The following is a 20,773-nucleotide window of genomic DNA, read 5'->3' as shown; positions in this document are numbered from 1 at the left end:
GGACTCTTCAAATCAAGGAGGCTGTATTATGTACACATCTTCTTTCAGCTCTCCATGTAGAAAAGCAGTCTTCACATCCAGATGCTCCAAATGCAACTTCCTTGAGGCTGCTATGTTCAGTAGTGTTTTTACTGAAGTGTGTTTCACAACTGGTGCAAAGGTTTCATCATAGTCTTCTCCATACTTCTGAGAGTATCCCTTTTCAACTAGTCTTGCTTTGTACTTCTGTACTTTTCCATCTGCATCAAGTTTGGTATTAAAGATCCATTTGCATCCTATCATCCTCTTTCCAGGTGGTAGTGAGAATCCATGTCTTGTTCTGGATGAGGGACTCGATTTCTTCTTTTACAGCTTTTCTCCATTTCTCTGCTTCTCTTGCTGGCATTCCTTCTATGTCTTCCCAGATAGAAGGTTCTGGTACAGCTTCTGTTTTTGCCAGGTAGGAAAATTTCCTTGGTGGAATTGCTTTGTTTGGTCTGGCTGAACGTCTGACACTTGATTCTGCTTCCCCTTCTCTTTCTGTGGGTTCTGCAGGTGTCTCTTGTGTCTCAGTCAGGTCACACAGTTGCACCATCTCTGGCTGCTGTGCATCATCAGCTTCTCTTGGTGTAGATTCCACGGTGTTTGGCTTGTTTGCTTTCTCTCTTTCTTCAATGTATACCATGTTGTGAATCTTCACCATGTCTGTCTCTGGGTTGAGGATTCGGTATCCTTTGCATCGCAGTGCATATTCAACAAATATGGCTTCTTCTGTTCTGAGATCCATTTTGGACCTTTTCTTTTTTGGAATATAAGTGTAGGCTTTTGATCCAAACACTCTTAGATGCAGTATATTGGGCTTGCGGTTATACTACAGTTCAAATGGTGTGTTGCTTGCACCCTTTGTAGGCAGTATGTTCTGCACATAGGTAGCAGTGTTGACAGCTTCTCCCCAGTATTTCTCAGGTAGCTCTGCTTCTTGGAGCATACTTCTGCACATTTCTGTGAGAGTGATTCATTCTTTCCGCTATTCCATTGAGCTCTGGTGTATTGGGCACTGTCAGGTGATGCTCTATTCCTTCAGCTGCTAGGAAGCTTGTCATCTCCTTTACCACATATTCGCTTCCATTGTCTGTGCGGATAGCCATTGGCTTTCTCTGGAATCTGTTCTGCACCATTACTAGGTACAGCTTGAATTTCTCCAGTACTTGACCTTTCTCTCTGAGCAGATAAGTTACGATAAATCTTGAAAAATCATCAGTAAAGATCAGTATGTACTTATTTCCACCAGGTGTCGCTGTTCCCAGTGGTCCGCAGACATCACTGTGGATCAGCTTCTGTGGTCTTGTGGTTTACTTCTCACTCTGCTTGGTAAAAGAAGGTCTGGCTCCTTTGGCTTGAATACAGCAAATACATCAACCTGTGTCAGGACATTTTCTCATTTGCAAATCATTAGTCAGGTTTTGTTTTTCAAGTTGGCATGTATAATCCATATTTGCATGGCCAAAGTGTTTATGTAGAAGCCTAGCACAGTTCTTATGGTTGCATCCTTTAACCAGATTACCTCTCTTTCAAGGCAATCAAGAACATACAAGTCATCCTTTAATGTAGCCTGAGCAATCACTCCACTTTCGTCTTTAATAAAACATTTCACTCCTTTGAACACAATCTCTATCCCCTTTTGAGCCATGGCTGGGATAGATAGGAGGTTGCTTTTCAAATGGGAAACATAAAGACAATCAATAATCTGCACTTCTCTAACTTGGCCACTGGGTAGTGCACAATATATATTTACATCTCCAACGGCTTAAGCTATGACTGATTCTCCATTAGCAACTGAAAACATTTCATGAGGTGGATTCAATTCATCAAATAATTCTTTATCTTTGCGTAAATGGGAGGTCGCACCTGAATCTAAGACCCATTGAAGTACACTTTCATCTCTTGAGGCAATGATTAATCACTTCTTGTTTGATCTGCCATCATTAGCTCGGCTATTAGCATTAAGTGATCTCTTGGCTCTGCCTGCATTTCTGAAATCCTTTGTCTCTGCCTCGTGGCTGTGAGCTGCTGGCCCTTTGTGATTCAAACAGCCTGCAATTTTTCTTAACATGGCTCCTTTTCTCACAGAAGTTACAGGAAAAATCATTTCTTAAGCTAATTTTTAGGGCATGTTCATTAGATTCATCTTTATGAAATTGCTTATTAATTCTTTCTTCTTCCAATTTAGAAAGCACATGAGTCAAGCTTAGGTTCTCCTGCATTTCTATAGCATTCACCACATTTGAATAGCTTTCTGGCAGGCTAGTTAGCAGCAATATTGCCAGGTCCTCATCCTCCAGTTGCTTCCCTAAAGCTCTCAATTTCTGTGTTAGCTCCATTAAATTATGAATATGTTCCCTCAAATCTTGACCAGATTGCATTTATATTCTATAAAGTTGATTCATTAAGAGCACTTTTGTTTTCAGCAATCCTTTAATGTGTATTTTTGCTAGTTCTTGCCACATCTCACCAGCTGTTTGCATGTTAATGACTCTTAACAGCTGTTTGTCACGTAAAGCATTCATAAGAATTCTCCTTGCCTTGTTATTCGACTTCATCCAGGCTGCTTCTTTCTGAGCATCCCCCTTCGGTTTAGGATTTTCAACTGCATCCTACACTTCCAGTTCTACGAGTCATGCCTCGATCCTTTCAGACCAGATCTGGTAGTTTTCATTGTTGAGTCTTTTGATAGATAACCCCTGCTGTGCTCCACAGGAGTCAACCATCTTTCCTTTGTTGTCCACCATTCTACACTTGCCTGCGGCTATCTGAACTCTCAGCTGTTAATTGCCTCTCTAATTGTGGCAGAGTGTGCCCGGGCCCGAAACCCTGTTAAGCAGAGTAGGTAAATAAAGCACAGTGAAGTCATGCTGTGCTGATTAGAGAGGTAAAAGTTTATTTAGAAACTACATACTTGAGTGTAAAGGAGAGAGATATAAATAGGTCTTCACTATCTGACTATATCTTAGAGAACAGAAGATCAAATGAGAGAAGAAGCAGGATATTGCCCTGTTTAGCCCAATAAAATTTGTATGCTTGTGTTACATTGTTTAAGATAGTCTTCATAGAGTTTACTTGTAAGAGAACACTGTTGGTAATGATCTGATAATTTACAAATTTGAGCAGGAATTCTGGAGTTAGCTTCAGAAAGAAGAACGAGTGCTGAAAGCAATATAAATACAACTTGACAGCCAAAACAGCAAGGGAGAACCAAAAGCTAAATTGTTTCTCAATTAATCTCAAAACAGTCAAAACTATTTATAAGAGATTTGATACCCCTGCATACTTCTAATTTAAAATGAGACAAATATAGAGCCAAACTGGGATTAGACCCATAGGTTCCTTACTCTAATTGAAGGTATATATGGAATTCATGGAAGCAGAAGGGCACTTTTGCATCCAACCTTATGTTTGATTAAACCCCGGTACTCCATTTATTAGGCATTTGTTGATCTCCGAAATTAGAGAGAAGGCCATCTTTTTAATTTACATAACAAAAAGTCTGTCCTGGCAATGTTATATTTCATAATACTAAAGGCCTCTATTTCATTCTCTAATTTTTAAAACCTGGATTATACATGATGAACACATCATACATTAAGTGAATCCAGTTTCCAGTGTTCTTTTCTCATTGTTTGCATTCTCATGAAGAAATCTATTGGAAATTCCTTACCTGGATGTGAGTCTTGATGCAGGCAAGGGAACTTTCTTTTTTTTCTTTTTCAATGCATAAGGGTTTAATCTGCCCAGCAACAGATCATGGTTTTCCTAACTTATAAAAACTAAAAATGAAATAAACTGCAGCTATTAAAATAAATTAATTTGAAAGGAGACAACATGGGAATTTGGCCCTCTTGGATGGCAGCTTTGCAGCTTGGACGGGGACCACATTTGCAGCCCCAGAAGAAAGAAAGGCAGTTGGGTATTCCCCAGGCATCTGAGGGCTTTGCTGGGTGAGTGGAGCCAAAAGCATATAAGTCTGCTCCACCCTTCCCCAGCACACAGTTGTCTTTGTTATTTTGCCTACCCACCCTCCCTATAGCAATGCAGGATTATTCAGTTGCTGTTTATCAGGGCCAGGTAGGAATTTTTTCTCCTTTCCCAATTGGCATAAGGAGAGGTGTTTTTGCCTACCTTCTACTGTGGGATGAAGTCATGGTAACTGGTACAGTTGAGCTGTAAATAGTTAGGCCACTGGCAGGTTAGGATGGGAAAATGAGCAGGCCAGTGGCCCCCTTGGCACATGCCCATTGGTTGGGAAGGGGTCTGTCAGGAGCAGCTGGTTGACTGTACGGTGGCCAGCTGTGAGGGCAGACTGCTGCGTGGTTCTCCCTGTACAAGTAGGGCCCTCTTGCTTTACGGCAAGGTGCTGCAGGCTTGGAGGGGGGAACCATTTGCCTGACCGTTGGGTACAGCCATGTGTTGGATGGCTCACGCTCGGGGCAGTGGGGGCTCACCCAGACAGGTCAAGGTGGAGGTAGTGGGTGACTCCAAGGCTTGAGCGGTACCACAAGTTAGTTAGATCCCTTCCCATATTGACAGTTTCTGTTGTAATTAATAAAGTGGCCCAATTTTGTACCCAAGCGTTGTGTCTGCCTTTTATTTCAACTGGGGGGACAATGTGTTTAGACCAACAAAAAGAAGTTTGGGGAAATAGTGTCTATTCACATAATTTAGAATATTCTCACTGAATACAAGATAAGAGGCAATGATTAAACAACATTAAGAAAAATGTTCTAACTAGAAATACAAGCTGTTGAACAGTTAATCAATTTGTCTAGGAAGAATATGAAATTTTCTTTCTCCAAGGTTAAACTAGCCTCTATCAATATCTGAATATCCTTACTGGGGGGGTGGGAGAGACAGATTATCCACTAGATTCTTTCTCATGATATGATTCTATGTGCAGTGAGTGGGTAGGTACCAATGTGATTATGCCTTAAAATAGAACCGTATGAACCTCTAATCTGCTTAACATAGAGATTATTTTATTATGTGTAAACTGTCAGTCACATTGGTAAATTAGTTGAGGGCAGGTTTCAGACAGGCAAATTAGGAAAAATCCAGCATTCACAGTGTCAGTGGGGGAGAAAGGAGTTTACATCAAATGGATTATTGTGGCAATGCATAATCATAGGTTTTAAAAAAATATTGTTAAAAAGCATTGGAAAACTAGCTTCTAATGTTTTGTAGTCATTATAGCCCTTATTATCCTACACAAGTTCTTTAGTTTTCACAATGAGTCTAAGAAACAAAATTAAAATATGAAAAATGAGTGTATCTACAAAATAAAATTAGATTTTTTTTAAGAATGGAAAAAATTATTTTCCATTGCTCTGCCTTCAAAAGCTTTTTAAAATAATAAACAAATGTTAGGGTTTTTTTCTTTGCTTGAACTTTCTGCAAACACCCAATTCCTCCTTCTTAAAAATCATGAACAGAATCTCCTACTCAAAACAGCAATGATAATATAAAGTCTATTACCTCTACTATGTAAGTTTCTATGTTGACACCTTGATTTTTCCTGGAGTTAACTGAAGTGTAAATGCCTGCAAGGGCCATTATAATTTCATATGCCTTCTATGAAACAGTGAATAATGACTACCTGATTCTGTAACCCTGTATATTTAAAAGCAAGCAGCCCAGTGGTTGCAGAGGCAGAAATAGAAAATGGTGTTTTCCACCCTCCTCAAAGGACATACAAGGCAGACTTAGTATTGTCAACCTCTAGGTGGGAGCCTGGAGTTCTCCTAGAATTACAGAAGACAAATTCCCTGGCAAAAATTGCAGTTTCAGAGAGTGAACTCTATGGCATCATATACCTACTCATCTCCCTTCCCTCTCCAAACTCCTCTCTCTAGACTCAACCCATAATCTCTAGGAATTTCTCAACCCAGAGTTGGCAACCATAGTTTGGCTCTAGGTCAATATTAAGTAGTTTATTGCTGTAAGCAACTAAATACTTAATTATGAAACTTGGAGTTATGTCTAAAGTCATTTTTACATCTCTTTATTTAAACTGTTTTTTCTGCCAACAAAAAACAGAATTTCAGCCCAATCCTTATCTGTTTCATTAATTTTGAGATGAAACTGGCTCCTGAACTCTTAAATTTACTTTAAATTTGAAAGAATTTAATTTGAAAGTTTGAAATAAGGTCCCTTTAGATATCAACCTAGTGACATTGGGCATCTTAAAGACTGAGAAAATAGAAAGTAAATATCAAGAGGTTCTCAAGGCTATGATATTAGCTGGGAAAGCCGTGATAGTATTGGGATGGAAAAATGAGAGTAAATGGACTATGGAGAATTGGAATAGTTATCTTTTTGAATTTATACAATCAGACATTGTGGCTTTACTTACCGAGGAGAAGACCTGGGAGGAAAAGAAGAGTTTGATTACAAAGAAATGGTCACCTTATTTTGACTGGATTATGGAGGAAGAAGCCAAGAAGGATATTAATTGGAAGCTTTGGACCTTGTGCCCGTGGCTGAAGCAATGACAGAAGAAGATTAGGGGAGGGAAGGGAGGGAGGGGAGGGTAAGGAAAAGGAAACCTGTATAACATTACTGGGGAGTTTATCCTGTAAAAATTGTTGGTTAAAATAAAAGGAACAGGTAAAAAAAAATGGCCTTCCAACCCCTCATGGGAGAAGGGGGAGGACGCCGTGGGCCTGCAGGGCAAGGTAAGTATGTGGCTGGGGCTGGGGGCTGGGGTTTGGGCAGTTTAAAAGGCCCTGCCACTTGCAAATGGCAAGTCCCTTTAAACTATCAGCTGGTAGGTGGCCAGGGGGGATCCCCACTGCCGCCTGCCAGCTTATAGTTTAAAGGGACCTGCCACTTGCAAGGCAGGAAAGAGCCCTTTAAACTGTCAAATGCTCCTTTCCCTGCCACAGCTAAGCAGCTGGAAAGGGGCATTTAAATCCCACAAACCACAAACTGGTTTGTAAACTTGCCCCAGTTCGTGCCAGTTCGTGGTTCCTGGTTCATGAAATCTCACGAACTATGAACTTCATGGTTCGGTTTTTTTGTGGTTCGTGCCCATCTCTACTAATGACTTGTGCTTTTGAAGACTAGGGGAAAGGAAGGAATATTTAGACAGAAAAAGGAAATTTATGTTAATGTTAATGGTAATGTTAAAGTCGGTGTGGAATAAGTATTATTTTTGGATATCTTCAAATGGAAAATTGGTATCTATTCCTATTATATAGATGTTTTCTCTATTTTTTCTCTTTTTCTTTTCCTCTTTTCTCTTTCTCTTTCTTTTGTTTGTATGTTTTACAATTATTTTAAAAACTGTAATAAAAATTTAAAAGAAATATTTTGAGATGAAACTATGTGTTTGTTATTGTTGCCCTCAACAACTGATATCTAGCATTATCCTACCTCTGAAGGAAAAGGTTTCATTTAGCCATAATGGCTGATAGCCATCGATGACCTTATCCTCCCTGAATTTTAACACCACCCACACTTGTAGGCATTCTGTGCCAGCAAGTATCCCAAGTTCATTATATGTTGTGTAAATATTTCCTTTTTTCTGTCCTGAACATACTTCCCTTTAACTTCATCAAATGCCCTGGATCTCTAGCTACAGTGTAGTCCAGAGACACCTCAGAGAAAACAAAATTTATTCTAGCAAAAGCTATTATGAGTTAGAGTTCTTCCCATCAGAAGCATGAAGTATTAATCCATTAATCAGATTTATTTCTACTCAAATCCGTAGACTGCATTAAGGAAGAAGTGGGGCTAGTTTAAAAACATCAACAGTCAAAGAGAAATCAAGATGTTCAATCCCAACTATTGATAGTTCTTAGCGTCTGATTAGATGATATATTAAACATGACTTGAGGAAATCTCAACTCAATTTGCGTTTAATGTATAACCCAGCACTTGCTTGAAAAAAAGTGTGCATGTGTGTGTGTTGGGGGGTGGGGGGAGAATTGGCTGCAGAGTGGGCAGGAAGCTGCAGCAAAATCTTTATCATTCCCTCCCTTCCACTGTATATGCTTTCACTAGCAGAAAAGCGCTTGGGGCTCTTTGTCTGACTTCCAATTCTACACAGTGCTGAGTCACATATTAAACACTGGGGTTCCTCCAATCCAACTCACATTTAATGGATCATCTAATCAGACCCTTAGTTTTTAAGGTGCCAGTAGAATTCTATTTTATTTGGCTGCAACAGACTAACATGGCTACCTCTCTGGGATTATTATTCATCGTGATTTCTAGTATTATGGGGAAAGGAGAAATGAGTTTCTTTATCCATTTATCTATAGGATGCAGAAGTTTTATAAACTTCTGTGAAGTTCTTTTTTAATCATGTTTTCCTGAACAACTATTTTCCATAGTTTATTCCATAGTGACTTATTTTCAATCCATTCTGTAATAATCCCTAGCAAAAATCTCTGACAAAGGGGGTAGGTGTTGATAGAGACAGAGAGAGGCTGACATACACCCTTTTGTGATAAAACTTTGAACTAAAAAGACAAGCCTCAGGTCATACTTTCCTCATGAATCTATATTAAGGAGATCATATTGGTTTGCATTGTCTTGGAAATAATTTTCTTGGCAGAAAAACTTCAGAGATTAATGTCCTATTCTGGGCATCTGCTGATTGCTTCAGGGTCTCTGATCCAGTTTGCAGGTCAATCAATTAATGGAATTAATGAGCAGCTTTAGATGTTCAAAGATTCAGGTGAATAGGAAATACATGTTGCAGTTTGTACACATCATCATGAAAAGATTCCATTTAAATGTTGTAGGAACACATGGACTGAGGAAATATGAATATCAGGGTCAGGATCACACACCTAGAATATGGGTTCTCTAGGCCCACAATTCCTGCATTCAGGTGGTGAGAGCTGGACAAAGGACTGGAGCTAAGGGAAGGGCCCTGCAAGAAACAAAAAGTTGACCAAAGAAGAGCAGAAATCCATGCTCCTTATAGATATAATCTATTTGTTTCTTTGGAAAAAAATTATGCCGCCTCTTTTGGGAACGTCCACAGGAAAAAGAGAAGCACCCTTAGAAACAAAGCTGAACTACCCGGGTGGAAACCCACATCTAAGGGATCAAAAACAATGTACAAAAACCTAAAAGATAATATTCTCTTTGGGCAATTTTTGTGCCTTAAATGCAATTCCACTGACCCTCAGGACTACCATAGGGAATGTCGCCTGTTGTGTCAGTCTTTTCTTAATAGAGGATATTCAGCTTCCCTTTTACAGCGGTCTCAAGACTGAGCAGACAAAATTGTGAGAGAGGAATTGTTTAAAGTAAAAGACTCCATGTCAGAATCATGAATTAGATGAGGCTTGGACTTTACACGACTGTCCAATAACATCAAAAGAATAGTTTATAAACATTGGCACATCATACAGGATATTCCTGGATGTGAAACACCCCCCACTATTGGGTTTAGAAAGACGAGAAATGTGAAAGACCTGATTTTGCATTCTGACCAATGGGTTGTCCCTGAACACTTCCGCAACATTATTGGGCACTTTCCTAGCAGCAGGTGTTGAGTCTGCCATATGTGTCTTTCTGGGAAGACAATTATTGTCAATGAAGGAAGAAATACTATCAATTTAAGATCATTCTTGACTTGTCAGACAGAGGGAGTGGTATATTTAATTATATGCCCATGCAATAAACTGTATGTGGGGAATACTGTTCGATCTGCTAAGACTCAAATTTTAGAACACATCTCGAGGATTAGGGCCAGGGTAGTAGATGCCCCTCTAGTTGACCATTTTTTTAATTTGAACCATAAGGAAAACGATTTCAAATATATGGTCTTACATGTGGCTTCTAAGGGCTCCCCATTTAAAATTACCCAAACATTATTGCAATGGGAAGCCAGATGGATTCATTACCTGAACAGCATGCAACCTTTTGGGCTGAACCATGACTTTAATTTATCTTGCTTCCTGTAATTTAATCATTTGGTTGTATCTGTATTGCTTCCTGTACGGTATCCTGTAACTTAATTGTTTTGTTGTATTTGTATTGCTCTTTGCACAGTATCTCTGTATTTACAAAATAGTTGTACTGTAATGGCTAATTGTATACTTAATTGTATATGTACCTTTAACATATCATTAGAGACGTCCCAGGGGGTTCGGATCCTTTAAGATAATTCTTTAAATGTTGGCTTCTTGTGCTAATTGATTGCACACAGCCAAAGAGGGGTGCGTTGGACTGCTGCTTGAAACTGACAAAGTGTCAGCGTGGGTGAGTTGTTACGTTTAAAGAAACGCAATAAGACAGGATAAAAATGATCTGTATCATAATTGGAATAATGTATTTCATTACAGCCTTTGGAGATGTATGGTGAGGAGGTCTGTTGACCCCTGATACAGTTTGAAAACGAGCGTTTTGATGACCAGTTCCTTGTCGGGTCTTTGGTCCTTCTAAGTTTGCCATCTTCCTTGTTCCATCTGATAAGAGAAAGCAAGATGAGAGCATCAGTATAAATATTCTCCGGTACAGGAGCAGTGGTTTTCCACAGATTTCTATGAATCCACTTTGGCTCCCTTTATCATCTTCTTGTTGAATTTCCAAGAACTATTGCTGGAATAAGAAAGTTTTCTACATTTGGCTGCTTTCTATTAAACGTCATTGTCCTGCGAGCTTTGTATGAATTCTGTATGAATTATTTATATACATATATACTTGTTTCGATACTACATGCACTGTGTCACTTTAAATCACTTAAATTTCTATATTTAAAAATATTTATAGCATATCTGTAAGACTCTGTATTGGTACATTGTTTTTGATCCCTTAGATGTGGGTTTCCACCCGGGTAGCTCAGCCTCTTTTGGGAAGGCAGCTGACAAAACATAATAAAAGCATAAAACATCATAAAAGTTCTTAAAATGCAGCATTCAAAACCACAGCCAAAATATAAATCATAGAGAAACTTAAAATGGGTCTTCTCAGGCTAAAAGCAAACTTTAAATTAATGTTTACAAAGTAAAGTCCTTAATTAAAAGACTGGGTAAACTGGCATGGTGCCTAAAAGTAGAATGGGTTCCAAGCAACCTTCAAAGAGAAAGACATTCCCCAGATGAGATGCCACCACCAAAGAAGTCCTGTCTCTGGTCACCATGCTTCCTCACCTTAGAAGGCAGGGACATGCAGACCAGAGTTTGAGAGATAGACTGGACAGTATGGGAGGAGGCAGTGTTGTCCTAAGGCAAGAACTAGCACTTTAAATTGTGCCTGGAAGCTGATAGGCAGTCAGTGCAAATCTTTGAGCATCAGGGTGATTCAATCCCTGTATCCCACCCCTGATAGCAGCCTGGCTGCCACAAGTTGGACCAAATGAAGTTTCCAGAACATTTTGAAAGACAGACCCATGAAGACTGCAGAACAGTGACCTAACCTGGATACATGCAAAGCCTGTATCACTGTGGCCAGATCATGTGTTTCAAAGAAACGTTGTCACTGGCATATCAGCTGAAGCTGACGAAAGGTGCTATGTGCTACAGAGGGGACCTAAGACTCCAGGCATAGGTCAGGATCCTGCAGCATTTCCAAGCTATGCATTTGCTCCATCAGAAGGAGGAACAACCCCATCCAGGACTCCTCAATCCCTTACTGAAAAATAATATCCTGTTAAACCTATAAATTAACAAGAAAACAAGTAAATTTAGGGGCCTCTTACCACTTAGACCAATGTTCAGTGCCTGACTGGACTCTGGGAGCTGACCATACGCAAAACAGACCAGCTCCTTAGGTTCATCAGAGGCTTCTGTTCATGCTCCAGACCTGTGGAGCCATTTTGAGAGAGACAGTAGTGGTTAGTGTGTTGGACTAGGTTCTGGAGGACCCAGGTTCGAATCCCCACTCTGCCATGAAAGCTTGCTGGGTGACCTTGGGCCAATCACACTCTCAACTTAACCTACCTCATAAGGTTGTTGTGAGAATAAAATGGAGGAGAGAAGAGTGAAGTAAGAGGCTTTGAGTCCCCACTGGGATGAAAGGCAGACTATACATGAAATAATTAAAGAAAATAAAATTTGAATTTCCTATTATCTCAGTGGTTCCAAAAACCTTGTTGTTTTCTATGCATAGATGTGCATTCAGCAGAGACTCACAGCACTATGAGTGCATTTTGAGTTCTGCTTTTAAAGTATCTGTGAGAGCTGAATATCAGCAATCCAGTTCTGATACATGCCCAACCCTGGTCTTTCCATTGCACCTTCTCCTTGTCCCTCTTGTGAGGAACAAGGCACCTTGTATGCAGTTGCCTGAAAAGGGTAACATTTATCTCAGGTACAAAATTGTTGCAGAAGGCTTTCATTCCCAGCAGCAGCAGCAGGAGAAAGAAAGAGGAGGCTGTTAATAAAGCCCATGGTGGCAGGACTGCTCAGTTGTCTGTCCCTGTGCTGCCTCAACCACCTCATTCTCTCTCTCCTTATTGGTGGGAATAAAAGCAGTCCACAGCCAAGTGCAAGCGGTTGAGATAGAAAAGGCCCATGTCAGCAGCTGGCTAGGAGATGCCTTTTTCTCTAACAGGAAAATGGCAAGCAGAGAAGGTGGAAGCCACCCAGCAGCCAGGGGCTGTAGTACTGTTCCTGTGCTATAATCTATGGTTGCCAACAAGCCCAGAGACAAAAATGTTGTTTGATATTATGCTTAATGATAGAAGCTTAATGTGCTCTTTATGAGATGGAGGTAAATGAACTCACCTAGTAAATGACACCCCATTAAGCCTCAGTTGAAGAGGCAGGATATTTTTTCTCCATGTTGTTGGCAACCCTATACCCACAGCCATATAATGCAATGTAATGGACTCCCCCCCCCCTTTTATGTTATTCATAGTCCACTTTTCTCATGGAGACTCTAGGCAGATTATACAACGTAAGTCAATACAATCAGCCGCTAGACATTCAATAAACAATAGGGGTATAGGTTACAGAAATGTGAAAACAAGCAGAAATGTCATACAGAGCTCAACCAATGTTGAACAAAACCTAAGCAATTTGGTATGACATAATAAATGACAGTAAGTGCACACACAGTAGTAGTATAGACCCCCCCCCCATTCCTTTATTGAAGCATCTCTTTGAACCATTTCCTTACAGCACAGCTTTATTACCTGTGTAAGAAAGGCCTCCTGAATAATTTGGTTTTGTACAGCTTGTGAAAAGTCAGGAGAGTGGGAGCTTTCCTGACCTCTTCAAGCTGGCCATTTCATAAGATGGGTACTGCTACAGAGAATGGACATGTATGGACATGTATGGGTTGATTTTGCCCATATGCAGGGTGGTGGCTGCAGGAGGCTCTGCTCCAGTGAGTGAAGCAGCCATGGCAGAGCATAGGGAGAGAGGTGGTTCTGCAGATATAAGGGACCGCAGCTATTAATGGCTTTGCATGGGGTAGTTAAAACTTTGAGTTGAGCCCAGTAATTAATGAGCAGCCAATGAAGTGACTGCAGGAGGGAGTAATATGCATGCTCCTCCTTGTTCCTGAGAATAGTCAATAGTCATGCATGATTTCTCCTAAAGTCTTCACATGAACGTTGAATAACATGGGGGATAGTACTGTGCCCTGTAGAACCCTGCATGATAACTCCTAGCCTGAAGACAAATGCATCCTCTTGAATCCATTCCATGTGGAATGATTTATACCAGTCCAAGACACATCCCCTGATATCCACTTCTGCTTCCAAACTCCTCAACAGAATGGCATGATCTACTGTGTCAAAGACTGTTATGTAAAGCTGAAGTAGAAACAGCAAGGGAAATAGGAAATAGGGTATATTTATTTTATTTTATTTATTTTATTGGAGTTTTATCCTTTCTCTCTGTAAACAGGCTCAGAGCATATTATTGTACCCCCAGTCGGAAGTAAGAGACAGACACAGGCTTGGATAAAAGGGCCGTTTATTAAATGACCATAACAATAACATTCGGCAAGGGCTAACTGAGCGGTACAGGTCAAGCCCTGGGGTCAGCACCTGACCACCGCCTTGCCTGTCTGGGCGAGCCCCCAATGCCCCGGGTGTAGGCCATCTCCTGAATGGCTGCAACCCGGCCAGCTAGGCCCTGGGATCCCACTCAAGCACCTGTTGCGCCCCAGCCGCCAAGCATGAGGTGAGGTCTTGTTCCCGGGGATCCCCTCAGGCGTCTGCCCTCCCTGATGGTAGCCGCCCATGCATACCGCCCTAACAGCAGACCCTGTTCCCCAACCTTGGGGAATGCCACAGGGGCTCACCAGCCCGCACCCTATTCCCAAAAACTCCTGCCACTATCACCGACGGCTAAACCCAACAATACTCATACCACCGCCATTAGTGCAAGGTAGGCGAAAAACCCCCCTTCCACAACGCCAATCAGGGAAGGAGGGAAAAAATTCCTACCTGGCCCATAAATAGCAGCCGGCTATTCCTGCACTAAAAACAGGGTGAGGTGGGTGGGCCGAGCGCTTGAAAAATCTGACGCCGGGAAGGGGCAGAACGCGCACAAAAGCGCCAAGCTCCGCCCCTTCCCAGAACCCGGATGGAGAGGGAGGGAGTCTGCCTCCTTCTCCTTCCAAGGGCTCCAATTGCCGGCTCCCAGCTTACGCGGCGAGCCGCGGCTGGGAGAGCCGAATTGTACCCCCAGTCGGAAGTAAGAGACAGACACAGGCTTGGATAAAAGGGCCGTTTATTAAATGACCATAACAATAACATTCGGCAAGGGCTAACTGAGCGGTACAGGTCAAGCCCTGGGGTCAGCACCTGACCACCGCCTTGCCTGTCTGGGCGAGCCCCCAATGCCCCGGGTGTAGGCCATCTCCTGAATGGCTGCAACCCGGCCAGCTAGGCCCTGGGATCCCACTCAAGCACCTGTTGCGCCCCAGCCGCCAAGCATGAGGTGAGGTCTTGTTCCCGGGGATCCCCTCAGGCGTCTGCCCTCCCTGACGGTAGCCGCCCATGCATACCGCCCTAACAGCAGACCCTGTTCCCCAACCTTGGGGAATGCCACAGGGGCTCACCAGCCCGCACCCTATTCCCAAAAACTCCTGCCAACGCAAGGGTCAAGCCTCTGCTTAGACCCTCGCGCCCCACAGGTGGCCTAGCGCCACCCGAAGCCCTTGCCGCAGGTCATCTAAAAATAACTCATTGCCCTCAGGTGACATATGGACACCATCTCCTCTGTAGAGGTTGGCAAATTCGGCCCTAATCCTGGGGTGTGGCAGATAAATGCCCAAGCCCTGCCCCAAGGCCTTCCTGATGTCATGGTTGGTCTTACGGCGGGCCCTCTCAATAGCCTTGGGATTCAAAGCCTCCCGCCAAACTCGACGTTGTAGCATCTCGGACCATATAACCAGCACACCAGGCCATCGGTCGTTTATGTATGCTAGGTCCACTGCTACTTGCACTGACAGGGCCTTACCCTGTACCATGCCAAGGTCATTCCCACCCAGGTGGATGACCACAATGTGCGGGGGCGGCTGCAACCGCCCCCTAAACAGGAGAGGCAAGAGGCCCGGCCACCTGAGGCCCCGCCGTCCCTGCCACTCCACTGTGGCCACAGCACTCAGGCCCAACTGGGATCCAATCGGCGTGTTCTTAGCTTGATTGGCCGCCCAAAACACCATGCTGTGGCCACATATCAGGATCCTCCTCCTCTCATGGCCCGACACGGCACCTGGAGAAAGAGCAATTAGTTCGCCATTTAAAATTGCTGTAGGGGTCGGACATAAGACCTGAAAGCTCTCGACCGCCACCTACCCACTTTCTGAATAGCCTGAGGGGGGTATCCCAAAACTGCTGCCGTGGAGGCCGCACCAATCCGAAAGGAATGAGTGCCGAATTTGACCCCCGACAAGCCTAGTTTCTTGAGTGCCCTCTCAGTTACTGTCCAAAATTGATACTTGGTCAAAGGAGCTTGGTCCTCGTGTAAGAACAACAGCCCCTGGGCATCACCCCTAAGTGCGGTGTATTCCTTGAGGGCTTTAACCGGGCACAAGCCCGCCTCAGAACAAGGGCCCAAGTGGAAGGTGATTCCGCGCTGCTGCTGGTCCGTCTTAGACCTCCTAATGCAAATGGAGACGTTGTCTCCCACAAATTTAATATCCCTGGCCATCAAGGCCCTACCCGATAAATCAGAGCGCGATGAAGCAACCAACTCACTAACTCGCAGGGCCCCAAAAAAATGCAGTTAACGCTGCTGCATGGAAGAGTTTATGCTCAAACCTGGATGAGCACACTTCAGCCCATGCCGCCCCAAGTCCCCGCAAGACCGAAGGAGATATGGGTTGTCTAGGGTCAGAGGGCGTCCTTTTTTCCCTAGACCATCCCTCCAGCACTTTCCTAATCCTAAAGGCCCCTGTAAATTCCGCTAAGCCCCGTGATTTGCTGGCGAAAGCCAGAGCGGCCAGTTGGCCCCTAATAGATTTAACTGCAAGTCCCCTGTCCCTCTGCACGACGCAAAAGTGCAGTAAATGTTCCTGCGGAACGGGCCAAACATGCTGGAGGTTGGCTGATGACCTAAACTGATGAAACTGTCCTACCGCACGGTCGTAGGCCCGGCGTGTGCTAGGAGCAATGGACAGCTGGATTGCTCTATCTACCTCCGCCGTCCAAGCTCCCACAGCTCCCATGGCATCCTCGCGGGCTGCCTGTCGGCCCAAGGGGCAAGCTGCCAGAATCGTTCCATCTGTTGGCGAGACAAAGCGTCTGCCACACCATTGCTAACGCCTGGAACGTGCCTAGCCCTAAAAAGTATGTTCAGCTGAAGGCATTTAAGTACAAAGGCCCTCACCAGCCGCATCACCCTGGGGGATCTGGAGGTCATGGTGTTGACTACGTGTACCACCGCCAAGTTGTCACACCAGAAGTGGACAGCGTGGTTTGCCAACTGAGACCCCCACAGCCAAAGCGCCACTACCATGGGAAAAAACTCCAAAAACGTAAGGTCTTTGGACAATCCCTGGGCCACCCAATCAGAGGGCCATTGGTCAGCACACCAATGCCCCCTAAAAAAGACTCCGAAACCAGTGGAACCGGAGGCATCAGAGGTGACTTGGAGTTCAGCTTCTAGCAACAAATCCTCCCTCCAGAAAGTCACCCCGTTGAATGCGGCAAGGAACTCCTTCCAGACTAGCAGGTCCTCCCGCATACCTTTATTAATTCGTAAGCGATGATGAGGTAACCGTAAGTTCCCCATAGCATCGCACAGCCGTCTGAGAAAGGGCCTGCCGGGCACAACGGCCTTGCAAGCAAAATTTAAATGGCCAACTAACTGCTGCAACTCAAGGAGGGACACCTTGTCCCTACTCAAGCAGTCCTCCAGTCTCGCTCTAAGGTCTGCCACCTTCTCTAGTGGCAACCGCAGAGTTTGTTGCATGGTATCGAGCTCGATACCTAAAAACGTCAGGATCACCGACGGTCCCTCCGTTTTTTCATGGGCCAAGGGGACCCCTAGCTCCTCAGCAAGCTCAGTAAAGGCTGCCAACAGCCGGGCACACTGCCCCGAACCCGCAGGCCCAGACACCATAAAATCATCTAAATAGTGACAGGTGTCCTTGCAGGCACAGCGGCGACGCAACTCCCATTCCAAAAAGGAACTGAAGCGCTCAAATGCAGAGCAAGATATGGAGCACCCCATGGGTAGGGCCCTGTCCATATAGAACTTGCCCTCAAATGCAAAACCCAGGAGATCAAAGTCTCCCGGGTGAACGGGGAGCAGGCGAAAGGCAGACTTGATGTCGCACTTTGCCATCTCGGCTCCCACCCCGCAGCGTCGCACCACTTTGACTGCTTGGTCAAAGGAGGTGTAATGCACTGAACAGAGTTCCTCGGGTATGCCATCATTCACCGAGCCCCCTCTTGGGAAAGAGAGGTGATGAATGAGGCGGAACTCCCCCGGCGCCTTCTTCGGCACCACCCCTAAAGGAGAAACCCTGAGGGACGGGACAGGGGGGGCATCAAAAGGGCCCAATACCCTACCCTCAGCACATTCCTTTAATATCTTACCACGCACCACATCTTCCATGCCAGCCACTGATTTAAGGTTGGCTGCCATGAAAGGTGTCCTAAGGCCGTGAAACGGAATACGAAATCCAAACTTAAAACCCGAAATTAAATACTCAGCGTCCCGACGCCGCGGGTAGACCTGAAGCCATTCCTCAAGTACCCTCAGCCTTACCGGGCTGGGACCCTTTGCCAGCACCAGGCTGCTGGCCGCCGCCGCCCCCAAATCGCTTTCCTCCCTGGCCACCCTGCCGTCCCTTGGGACAGGCAGAGTGGGCATGGGGTCCAGCACAAGTGGGGCACTCGTGCCGGAATTTACATGCTCGCTTAAAACAGACCCCTTTGGACATGAAGTCCCAGCAGAGCAGCCGTGATTGAACCAGCTGCCCCGCAGGGGTGCGGGGACCCAAACCTTGAACTGGCTTGATAATCAAATGACCGCTATCGGTCCTATCCCCCACCGTTGACTTTGAAGGAGTCATGACCTGGACCCAAAGCTGGACCCAAATCTGATCCCACGGCAAACTAGGGGTTAAGGCGGCCCGCATTCGAAATTCCTCATCGTAGCGCAGCCAGGCCCCACCCTCAAAATCAGTATAACCCCTGTAAATAATGTTCATGTATTGAAACAGGGGAAGGGCCCTATGCGGCTGCGCCCTGGCCAGAACACCCGCATACACCAAAAACCCTGGAAGCCAATGGGCCCAGGTTCTATCGATCCGCCTCCGGCGGATCCGCTCCTTGTCCCTATCCTCAAGATCATCTTTATCCTTCTTCTCCAGTTCCCTGAAGAGAAGGGTAAAGACATCAACATATTCTCCCCGCAAAATCTTCTCACGGGTGGCCTGCGTCAGGTGATCCCCCAATGGCAGCGCCGTATCCCCCGTAGGTAGGGCCCTATACGGAACCACACCAAATCCTTGCATCCCATAGGGGGGCAGGCCAGGCTGAGTCCCGTAACCATAGGGCCAACCAGTGCTCGATGAATTATGCCCCTGCCCGTCCCAGGCAGCGGCCCCTGACGGCAACTGCTGGCACAAGGAGCCACTGGCACACGTAGGCCAAATGGGCTGTCCTAATGGGGGCCAAACTTGTGCGTTATAACCGCCAGAGGTGGAAGGAAGCGACACCCCAGAAGGAGTGGACTGCCCTCCAGCCCCCCACGGCCAAACAGCGTTCTGGTGTGTGTGCAAGTGCGCCTGATATTCCGTACCTTCAGCCAGAGGAGAGTCCACCGCCACAGCCACCTGTCCACAGTCCCCAGGCCCAGGCAGATAGCCTTCTCCTTCCGCTTCAGGCGCAGTAGGATGATGATGATGACTGGAGCTAGGTTCCCCTGTACTCAGGGCTGTCATCTTCTCTAGTGCCAACAGACGAGAGGCAAATTCTTTGTTAAATCCCACTTTTGCGACTCGTTTCGCACCCCTACGTGGCTGAGGTAAATCTCCACCCACTGCCAAACCCGCTGCCCTTTTTTCCAGAGCGGCCATGCGCTCCATCAACTCCTGCCTACTAGGGCCATCCTCATCATCCGATGAGGACAGAGTTGGAGGAGGTTTCTTGGGTGCAGGCCGTTTCACCGGCTGTTTGCCCTTGGAAGGGCCCCCTCCCTTTTTGGGTGGCATGCTTTAGCAGGCTCAAGGTGAGGTACAAGAAACAAAAGTATCAGCCTCGTCCCAGTAGGTGTCACCAGAAGCCCTTGTCAGAGCAGTTACAGCTCTCTCCAATAGGAGTCGCCCAACCTCCCCAGTAACAAGCCAAGGCTGCAGTGACCACACTCCCCTAAAGATGTCGCACAACTTTCCCCAGCAACAGGAGTCACCTGCAGTGCGGCTAACACCCACCAGGTGGTATCAGCCACACACACCCAGCCAAATGACCCCCCTACAAGAAGCCAACGGCCTACAGCAATGGGGGAGGGGTGATGGGGGGAATAATAGCCCCGGGGGGGAGCCCCTAACGGGTCCGAAAAGCCCACCAGGCAAGGGTAGTGCCACGGGCAAAGCCAGGCCCACTAGGGCCAATTGCTGTAGTGACAGCCCCGAAATGGCTAGCCCACCAAAGCCCCCGGGCCCGAAAAGATCCGCGCCGCGCCGAGCCGCCGATACCGTGGCGGCGGCGCCCCACACACTCCGCCGCCGTTACCACGGCGGCGGCTCCACAACTCCGGGCCGTGCACAGCCCGCAGCAGGCCCAGCCGGCCCGGCCAAGCTCCCTGCTGCTGTGCTGCAAAGCGCCGGAGCACGGAGCAAGTCCTCCAACTCCGAGCGCTTGAAAAATCTGACGCCGGGAAGGGGCAGAACGCGCACAAAAGCGCCAAGCTCCGCCCCTTCCCAGAACCCGGATGGAGAGGGAGGGAGTCTGCCTCCTTCTCCTTCCAAGGGCTCCAATTGCCGGCTCCCAGCTTACGCGGCGAGCCGCGGCTGGGAGAGCCGAATAACATGAATAAATAATTAAAATAAAAACAACATTAAAATCATAAAATACTTTTGAGTGGCATTGTTTCAAGGGAAATTAGAGCTGATGAAACACATTCACCTCCCTAAATCCTCCTCAAAACCCAGCGTCAAGGTCATAGCAATCAGTTCAACTATCAGCTTGTCTGAATGACATAATTTGGAACCATACATTCAATTGAACAGAACTTCTGTTTTCATAAAGCAATCATGTGCAAAGATACCCCTGTCTAACAGTGCAATCCTAAGAACTATTTCCCAAGAGTAAGCCCTATTGAATCATCCTGATTAGGATTCTGAGTAGGATTGCTCTCAAGTCTATGGGCCA

General features: G+C 45.5%; 1 protein-coding gene across 1 annotated transcript; it reads right to left on the bottom strand.

The window, feature by feature from the left end:
• Window positions 1-14,207: 14,207 nt before the first annotated feature.
• Window positions 14,208-20,032, bottom strand: LOC129326445 (uncharacterized). Its single transcript, XM_054974607.1, has 2 exons — window positions 19,203-20,032; window positions 14,208-15,662 (listed from the first exon to the last, which is right to left on the bottom strand). The coding sequence occupies exons 1-2, from the start codon at window positions 19,612-19,614 to the stop codon at window positions 15,061-15,063; spliced, it is 1,014 nt and encodes a 337-aa protein (XP_054830582.1). The 5' UTR covers window positions 19,615-20,032; the 3' UTR covers window positions 14,208-15,060.
• Window positions 20,033-20,773: the final 741 nt, after the last annotated feature.

Source organism: Eublepharis macularius, chromosome 3, assembly GCF_028583425.1.
Source record: "Eublepharis macularius isolate TG4126 chromosome 3, MPM_Emac_v1.0, whole genome shotgun sequence".
NCBI lineage: Eukaryota > Metazoa > Chordata > Lepidosauria > Squamata > Eublepharidae > Eublepharis > Eublepharis macularius.
Note: the sequence above shows the minus strand (reverse complement) of the source record. Positions and strands in the feature narration are given on the sequence as shown.

Excerpts from the sequence above, each read along its gene's own strand:
- LOC129326445 (XM_054974607.1), bottom strand. The coding sequence starts at position 19,614 with ATGCCACCCAAAAAGGGAGGGGGCCCTTCCAAGGGCAAACAGCCGGTG. Across the intron at positions 15,663-19,202 it reads GGACTCTCCTCTGGCTGAAG|GTGCCGTGTCGGGCCATGAG; the intron begins GTACGGAATATC and ends CTCTTTCTCCAG.